This window comes from Hyperoodon ampullatus, assembly GCF_949752795.1.
Source record: "Hyperoodon ampullatus genome assembly, chromosome: 1".
NCBI classification, from domain to species: domain Eukaryota; kingdom Metazoa; phylum Chordata; class Mammalia; order Artiodactyla; family Ziphiidae; genus Hyperoodon; species Hyperoodon ampullatus.
The window spans coordinates 84,971,928-84,980,828 of record NC_136914.1 but is presented as its reverse complement, the minus strand read 5'-3'; the positions used below and the strand labels follow the sequence as shown (position 1 = coordinate 84,980,828).

The window sequence follows — 8,901 nt, the reverse complement described above, 5'->3', positions numbered from 1 at the left end:
TTAGGAGGCTGACAAGCGTTTTCCCATGAATTGCTACTACAATACAATGGCATTTTGTTTGCTGTTTTGTTTCCTTGTCTTCTAACATTCTTTCTGACTTTCAAGGAAAAAAAGAAGAAGAAAAAGAAACCCTCCTATGAATGGCAAAGAAAAGGAAAGAAAAGTTTCTTTTAAACTTTCAACCTTTTTCATTTGGTACTGGGTAGCATGTAAACATTTTTTTTCTCATGGTATATATGCTGGTAGTCTCTTCCCTTTTTTGTGCTCTAAATGGCCTTCCCCCCCGCTTTTACCACATAGCATTGCCTTTCCATTATTGATTCAGAAAATCAGCAGGGGGAAAAAAATCAACCGTGTACACATATTAAGAAAGAGAAGTCAGAGGAAGATGGATCAAACCATCCATCTATCCATGTGGCCATTTATCTATCAATCCATCTCGCTACCCACCACCTCTATTAAAATAAATAGCGGGCACTGTACACATTGCTGGTTGGCTGAAGTTGTGATCTGGACAAAAGGTCTGTTTGGGAAAAGGATGCTGAAGCTCTAATTCTATTTGTGCCGGTTGAAAATCAGGAGGGGTTTTTCTACACTTCACTTTTATTAGATTATTTCTTATAGATGGTTTCTTTTTTCCTCCCAGACGCGTGGTGGAGGCTGCTGAAGCAGTTGGTCTATAGTTGGAATAATTAAATTAACCATTTGGTACAAGTTTTAGGGGAGAGCTCGCGTGTAGAAAGCACAGCTCGGAACAAAACAGGGCGCTGGGGCTGGGGCTCTGGCCTGGCCCAGCCCCTCACGCCTTTCATCTTCGGGTCAGAATCAGGACCACGGAGCACAAAAGACCCGCACAGGGGACGATGGGCCAGGGATGATGGGGGGGTGGGGCGAAGAGAGGGACAGTAACACGGAACAAACTAAACCTACAAGGCCTACAAAGGGGAAAATGAAGTCAAGCGCCTTCGTTCATCGGACCGTGCGGTGCCGGTGCCGAAAGGCCTCCTGGTACAAAGAGAAGGCGGTGCACAGCATCCTGAGCCAGCGAGGCCAGGCACCAGGGGGCGCCTGCAGAGAGGCCGGGGCCGGGCCCGGCACCTGGGAGAGGGTTGGCGCGGTGGGTCGGAGGAGGCTGGGATTCGAGGCCGGTGGGAGCCTCGGACAGCAGGGCGGGGAGAGACCCGGCCCCGGGCGGGCCCGGGGGCAGCGGAGAGCGCGAGCCGGTGCCCTGCACTGGCAGCTGCTGGGCCTGCCCCTCGGCGGCTCCCCCGGGCCCCCCCGCGGCCTCGCACTTCCCTCGCCTTGGCCCTTGGCGGGCTCCTCCCCCCGGTCCTCGTCTTCTCCAGAAGTCACCCTCCGACGCCTCTTCAACACCCAGCTCCCCTGAGCTGCACACCTCACTCCCCACGCCAACTTCCCCTGCGCACAGGAACTGCCTCCAGGCACCGACTAAACCCCAAAGTTCTACATCTTCACCGAAGACTCATCCTCAAAAGAGGCCGAAATAAACCCCTCTCCTCCCAGCTCCCCGCACACTCCAGGTTCGCGGTCCGCCCCCGCCCCAATGGGGACTGTCTGCAAATTAGGACCCGAAGGGGAATCGGCCGGCACTCATTTCGGGTGTACGGCCGGGCCCGGGCGCGGAGCAGCGGCGCGGGGCGCGTGCGCTCTATACCCAGTTGAGACACAACCCCGGGTGCGCCCAGGCGCGGGCGCCAAGAGCGGTGTGAGCCTGGTTATTGGCAAGCGTGGGCCTTGGAGCCCAAACGCATCCCCTCCAGGACACCTCATGTCTTTCTCTTCTCTGCAGAAGCGCTTAAACCCCATATAAGCGGGAGAAGCGGGCTAGCGGGGTGCCACGCAGGCCTGTGCTCCCAGCATCCACATCCCCCGAGTGTGCGCCTGGGGCGGCGGTGTCGCGTTGGGAGAGCCAGGAAGCTCCCCTGAAAAGTCCAAGAGAAACCTGGACAATTGCAGCCTTGTGCTTGACAACCTATCCCCCACCTCCCGGGGCGGGGGATGGGTAAGTCAGGGTGGGGAAAGTCTATGTGCAGCGTCCGAAGGGGCACAGCCGCCTCCCGATCCAAAGGCAGATTCATATTCATGAGAGCGGGATAAATAAAGACAAATCCCCACAGTAATAACACTTGGATTCGCATCCGTCTTTGCTGGCCTTTAGGTTTAGGGGACTGAAGACAGATGTTTGCATCTCTTTTCTCCTCTTGTCTGGTGACCATAAAGAAGAACCATTTAGAGCGCTGCAATTTGTTTCCCGCCGCAGTACAACCTTGTACACATTTATTTTCATTTCACCCCGTGCACAAAAAAGTGCACAGTGGTCACCAAGGGCCCTTCTTTATCAAATACGCATTGTACAACATACAACTGCAATAAAACTATCAGCCCTCCCCATAAAACTATCACCAAGCTCCTCGGCGGGTCCCACCGCCTGCACTCCCGACTTCAGTGCTTCCTCATGTCCAGAGGACGCGCCATCACCTGAAATCAGCCTGAAACTCACCCAGCGGAGAAGCACGAGGTTGGGGGGCTGCTGTCCCTGTTTAATCCATTACGGCGTCCGCTGCAGTTTAGTGCGCAATAAAACACAGTGGCAGTGGAGAGCGGGCGCCCATCCACTCCCCGGCACTAGCATCGAATTAAACCACTTAGTTTGGCAAACACTGAACGCCTAAATGCCCCTATAAAGACTTTATGAGTTTGTTACTTTAATTACTGACTTGTTACAGAGCACATAAAGGGGGTAATGAATGCAATAAAACTAATTATCTGCACATTTAATTCATATAAAATATCCAGGGTTTGTTTACACCACACGGCGATTCAACTAAGCATTCCTCCTCTTGTCCACCGAGAGAAAGGATTTAATGAAATAGTTTCCCTTATTCTGCTAGAGCCTAACAAACCAAATGAAAATTACCCTCCGCTTAAATCATGGGGCCACCGAGGTCCACAAATCACTGCTCGTTTCTTTGTCTGTGCCTCGCTACCAGCACCCAAGAGCCTGGGGTGTTGGACAAGAAAAGTTCCCGACCTGGAGCCTGGGCATTTAAAGAGCAAGGATTTCGTTCACTGCAGTCAGCAAACCTAAAGGGCGAGCAGACAGCAATCCTCTTTCGAAGGTTCGGGTCTTTAGAGAATTGTGGGTACCTGAAAAACTGGAGGCAAAAAAAAAAAACAAAACAACAAAAAAAAAAGGAGCGCACCCGAGAGGGATGGAAGAGGAGGCACATTTGGGGACACTTCATGCCCGCTTGCCAGTTAAACAGAGTAATTAAAAGCAACAACCACACAAACCAACAAAATGCAAACCTCACGCTAATGCAGAAAAACCCAGAACTGAGCACAAAGAAGCCATTGGTTGAAAATCCAGATGTATTTTATTCAAGAGCTTTACTTGGATGTTCTTTTATTTTTTAAATGGCTGGGTAAGCGGAGTCTCTAGAAAAGCACATTAAGCCAAGACAAGAAATGCAGTTTATAAGATGCTTTTTTTAAAAAAAACCCTCTACCAGGTGTATTTTAAAGAAATCCACTTATCGTTCACATACTTGGCCCACTTACTCTGTGTTACAGGGCGCCTGAGTCTTGCCAATGTCCTAGTGCTTTATAACATTTCATGCACTTCAGGGGGTAGGCTTGTTGTTAAATTGAGCGTGTAACGCTCTTACAAAACAAGTTTTCTATGACATCAAGGTTTGTTCTCCCTAACTGAGAAAGAGAGAGAGAGAGAGAGAGAGAGAAGAAGGGGGAAAACACACACACTATCTCAATTTATGCCTAAGGTATATGATCAGTTAAAAAGGCTTAAAAGCTCAGGGAAATTGGATCAGGGAGAATCGTCACCCAACTTTCATTATTTCCAAGTAGTGTGATTGAATTAAAGGGCAGGGAGCTGGTTAGAAGGGAGGATCAGGGGCTCAGTGCGTAATGGTGTGGTATTAAATTCTAATTAGAGATGCAGGAATCAATGATAGGGAGGTTGGACAGCTCAGTTCCCCAGTGCCAGCCCAATAGACGGATGAGTTATTGTCATGTAAAAAGCGCCAGCAATAAGACCAACCGCTTTGCTATTGTCCAAGTGGAAAGAGCCAAGTTTATTATGAGGACTATATGCTCTAGAGACCTCAGACAAGGCATCTCATAGGAGGCTTTTTCATAAAACTAGGCTCTGCTGGTAGTAAGGAGGCCAGTTTGGAGGCAGGCGTTGAGCTGTGCACATCTCCCCACTCCAGCCACCTTCTCCATACCCATCTTTTATTTCATTTTTCCACTTGGCTGAGCCATCCAGAGCCTTTTCAATGTATAAAATGGAATATTCTTACCTCAATTCCTCTGCCTACGAGTCCTGTATGGCCGGGATGGACACCTCGAGCCTGGCTTCAGCCTATGCTGACTTCAGTTCCTGCAGCCAGGCCAGTGGCTTCCAGTATAACCCGATAAGGACCACTTTTGGGGCCACGTCCGGCTGCCCGTCCCTCACGCCAGGATCCTGCAGCCTCGGCACCCTCAGGGACCACCAGAGCAGTCCGTACGCCGCAGGTAAGGACCGCCAGCTTTCTCAGCTGAGGAAGCCGCCTTTCCGCTCGTATATAGGAAGCCTTGATTGCATTTGAAAATGGAAATGTGTTTAGTATTTACCAAACGAAATTTGCTTACACAAATGAAAGAATTTATCACGTTAGAAGCGATTGCAGGGAGGGGTAATTCACTTACAGGGTTACACTATCCTAGTCACACCCGAACCGCCAACAAAATTATCTTAAGCTGCCAAAATGATAGGCATAATTTATTTACTTTGCGATGAGACGTAAAGCTTAGAAAATAATTAAATAACAAAGAGTAAAGCTCATTACTGGCAGTGTCTCTTTTTTTAAGATCCGACAGCGGCTCACACCTCTTTGGCGGGTCATTTTTCTGATTCTTTCTTTCTTTTCTTTTCTTTTCTTTTCTTTTTGCAGCGCTATCCCCCAACTTTTGGGCCGGGTCAACTTTTGAGAATTAAAAAGTTTCAACCGTGGGAGGGTTTGGTAACTTCATCCCTGGCTTCCTGATATTCCGACTGAGGTTTTCGGACTCTTTTTCCTCTCTCGTTCTTCCTCATCAAAGCATTCCCGTGTCCCCGGCCTTCAGCCGTCTCCAATGCGCTATTTCAACCCACCCAAAGGCGCTTGTGCCCGGAGGGACCCCACCACAGCCCGAAGTCTGCGCCCCTGTTTCCGTGTATAACTAATTTGCTCGGGTTTTTCTCGCCAGCTCCTTTCGGCCACTCTCCCGCGCCGGTGTCGGCGGCGGCGGCTCCAGCACCATCTGACCTCTGGAGTCCCCACATTCCGGCTCTGCGGCTCGCGCGCTCCAGACCATTTTGCTCATACTCTGTCCCCTCTGTTGTCCTCCAGTTCCTTACAAGCTCTTCACGGATCACGGCGGCCTCAACGAGAAGCGCAAGCAGCGGCGCATCCGCACCACTTTCACTAGTGCGCAGCTGAAAGAGCTGGAGAGGGTCTTCGCGGAGACGCACTACCCCGACATCTACACCCGGGAGGAGCTGGCCCTGAAGATCGACCTCACCGAAGCGCGAGTCCAGGTACGCGCTCCCGGAAGCCGATCCGGCTTTGCAGCATCGCGCGGGGCAGGGGTGCAGTGCGGGTTATTCTACTGAAGGTCCGAGCTCTCCGGCCTCTCCTGAAAGGCCAGGTCCGGAGGGGCCGTGCGCGCGAGGAAGGGTTAGGGAGCGCGTTCTTGGCTATAAATTCACAGCTGCAAAGTGCTCCCACCCCAGCTAGCGCCGCAGAGGCATTCAGGGGACAGGGAGTGCCCTGGGGGAGGAGTGCAGACTTTGCCTCCGTAGTATAAGTAGTTTTGCCAAATCCCTCCTAACTCAAGAGCTTTTAACTCGGAGCTAATGGCGTAGAGGTACAGGTGCATTTTCCCGGGAACTGTGACTTGCAGCAGATTCGCAAAGGGTCTGGGATTCTATGTAGGTCAAGATCCGCGCGGTACTCTAACCTTTTAGAGACACAGGTGCGCTCAAGAGCAGGCCATGGCGGCTCTGCCCGTGAGCCCCCCAGTGGAGGGGCGGTACGCACCAACGCTAGCTCTTCCAGGCCCAAAGGCCAGGATGGACAGCAGGCCCCAAGCCCAGAGCTCCCCCACCCCCGCCTTCTGTCTACCACTCAGAGTTTAACTTGAGACCTGAGGCCTAGAGGCGATGGCGAGTTTGGAGTGGCTCAGGAAGTAGACTGAGCAAAGGTCCGCCCAAATAAGGGCTTCCATTTTAGGGCCATTCTGGGACCTGCAGCCTTTTCACCTCTCCTGCAAGCCACCATTTCCGGGACATGCTCAAGTCGCCCTAAGAAAGTTTCTCAAAAGATGCACCAGCCACAGGCGCGGGGGTATCCGCGGCGCGTGGAGTTTAAAACAAGCTGAAATGGAACGTGGGCCACCCTAACCGCTTTTCTTTCCCGTTGGCTTCTTTCTCTTGCTGCTTCGCCGCCTCTCTTCTCCTCTCGGGCCAGGTGTGGTTCCAGAACCGCCGCGCCAAGTTCCGCAAGCAGGAGCGCGCGGCCGCGGCTGCAGCGGCCGCGGCCAAGAACGGTTCTTCGGGAAAGAAGTCCGACTCCTCCCGGGACGACGAGAGCAAAGAGGCCAAGAGCACCGATCCGGACAGCACTGGGGGCCCGGGCCCCAACCCCAACCCCACTCCCAGCTGCGGGGCGACTGGCGGCGGCGGCGGCGGGCCCAGCCCTGCAGGAGCCCCGGGGGCGGCGGGGCCGGGGGGGCCGGGAGGCGAACCCGGCAAGAGCGGCGCGGCGGCGGCGGCGGCGGCGGCGGCTGCGGCGGCAGCGGCAGCGGCGGCGGCGGCAGCTGGAGGCCTGGCTGCGGCCGGGGGCCCTGGACAAGGCTGGGCTCCCGGCCCCGGGCCCATCACCTCCATCCCGGATTCGCTCGGGGGCCCCTTCGCCAGCGTCCTATCCTCGCTCCAAAGACCCAACGGTGCCAAAGCCGCCTTAGTGAAGAGCAGTATGTTCTGATCTGGGATCCTGCGGCGGCGGCGGCGGCAGCGGGCGAGCCGGGGCCTGGCGGGCGAGTGGGCGAGCGGGTAGGCCCAAGGCTGTTGTCGCTGCTGCCGTGGCTTTTTCCTTGAGAGCCTAAAGTAATCGCGATAAGAATAAAGAGAAAACGGCGTCGCCTCCATTTCAACCCCACTCCTGCCCCCTTCCTTAACCCCCAAACCAAACCAAATCAAACAACACACCTCCCTGGCTTCGCACCTGCCTCAGGGCCGCGCAGACGGGCCAGGGCTCCGCTTGCCGCCGGGGACGTGTGAGCGGCGCGGCCTGGACTCGGGGGGGATCTCAGGAGGCTGTGTCTGCGTGTCGGTGTATGTCTGTCTCGGGGAATGTGTGTCTGTGGCCCGAGAAGGGTGACAGGGAGAGAGGGGTGGGAGGCCACAACCAACTCAGTGACTTGCTTAGAAAAAGAAAAAAGTAATCAAAACTCCCCCAAATTAAAAAAAAAAAAGGAAGTAACAATTTTTTAAAAACCCGAAAGTTTTTAAAATCTAAGAAAAATAAATAAAGTAAAGGGGGTAAGAGGGAAGCTGCGGCTGGCACTGTGTGAGGGCTCCATCTTGCGAATCCCTAAATTCATCCGCGCCCCCCACCCCGGACAGCACAGACTCCCTTGGGGCTCCTCTTCAGGGAGAGTAGGAAGGCCTTCCAGACGCCCCGCTTCCCCTCTTGTCCTTGGATTCGGGCCACTGCGGCGACGATTCGTGCAGATGGTCCCCGCGGCCAAGGTGACTTCCTCGCGCCAGCTTGCCAGCCCCACCTCGTCGAACAGCATTCCGCCATCTGCGCATCCGAACCGCGCACAGTTGCAGCTCGCAACCTGAATCTGTGCAGCCACTCGGCCCTGAAAGATGCCCTATACATGAAATGCCTTTTCATCTTCAAACTCTGCAAACGATGTCACATATCTCGCAACTCTTCCCTTTTTTTCTGTCCTGACACCCCAACCGGCATTTTCTTCCACCAGCTTTTACTGAACTTTTTGGCACTGCTTTGGATTGGAGTCAATTGCAGTCCACGCAAATGGCTGCAGAGAAATCTACCCAGCAAGGAAAAGAGGCGCACACAAGTTTGCAGAAGTGTCTCTGCATTTCTGTTTGATCCGAAATGGACGCACATCCTGTATGGTGGATGGACTGTATATTGATGATTCCATTCTTCTCGCAGTTTAGACATCTCTGTTGGGATTTTTTGTTTATTTGTTTTTTATTTTAAAAGGCACAAACTATAGATATTAGTTGAATGTTGAGGCTTTAACTTTTTTGGTGTCTTTCTACAACTGTGTTCTGTGACTCAATTGTATCGTGTTAATATCAGTACAGACCGTCTCCTCTACGTGACCGTATAATGTTTTTCTCTTCTTGTAGTCTCTATGGTGTGTCTTTATGGAATAATAAGGTTCTCACGGGTTCAATTCCTTTGTGTTTAGAGAGACCACGGTTCAGACAATGGTATATATTTTTGTTATCAGGTGCATGTCTGTCTGATTTCTTTTTTATTTTTTCCTTCTTGTTGGACTATGTTTGTGAACATAAGCGTCATAAGTTATGTTTCAGATTTTGGAATTTATTTATATGTGTTAAATGAATGCTTCTATTTAAAAGGGAAATATTTCTACATGTGCATATAGTTTTCCAAGAGTGTACCATTAACTTGATTGTTGATAATAAAAACAAAAAGCAAATCTAGCAACTGAACAATTCCGACTTTTTCTTGACTCATTTTTGCTTGATTTTTTTAAAAAATTAATTGAAAAACGATAAGGGAGGACAAGGAAATTGTACAGAATATCTAGATGCCGCAGCGGCTC

The 8,901-nt window shown here is 51.9% G+C and overlaps 1 protein-coding gene across 1 annotated transcript; it reads left to right on the top strand.

Annotated features, from left to right (window-relative positions):
- Positions 1–4,319: 4,319 nt before the first annotated feature.
- On the top strand, positions 4,320–7,052 carry PHOX2B (paired like homeobox 2B; the record flags this gene model as incomplete). The annotated part of the gene is made up of 3 exons (XM_079714788.1): positions 4,320–4,560; positions 5,418–5,605; positions 6,537–7,052. 3 exons carry the CDS (start codon positions 4,320–4,322, stop codon positions 7,050–7,052), a joined length of 945 nt encoding a protein of 314 aa, XP_079570914.1.
- Between the last annotated feature and the right edge of the window lie 1,849 nt (positions 7,053–8,901).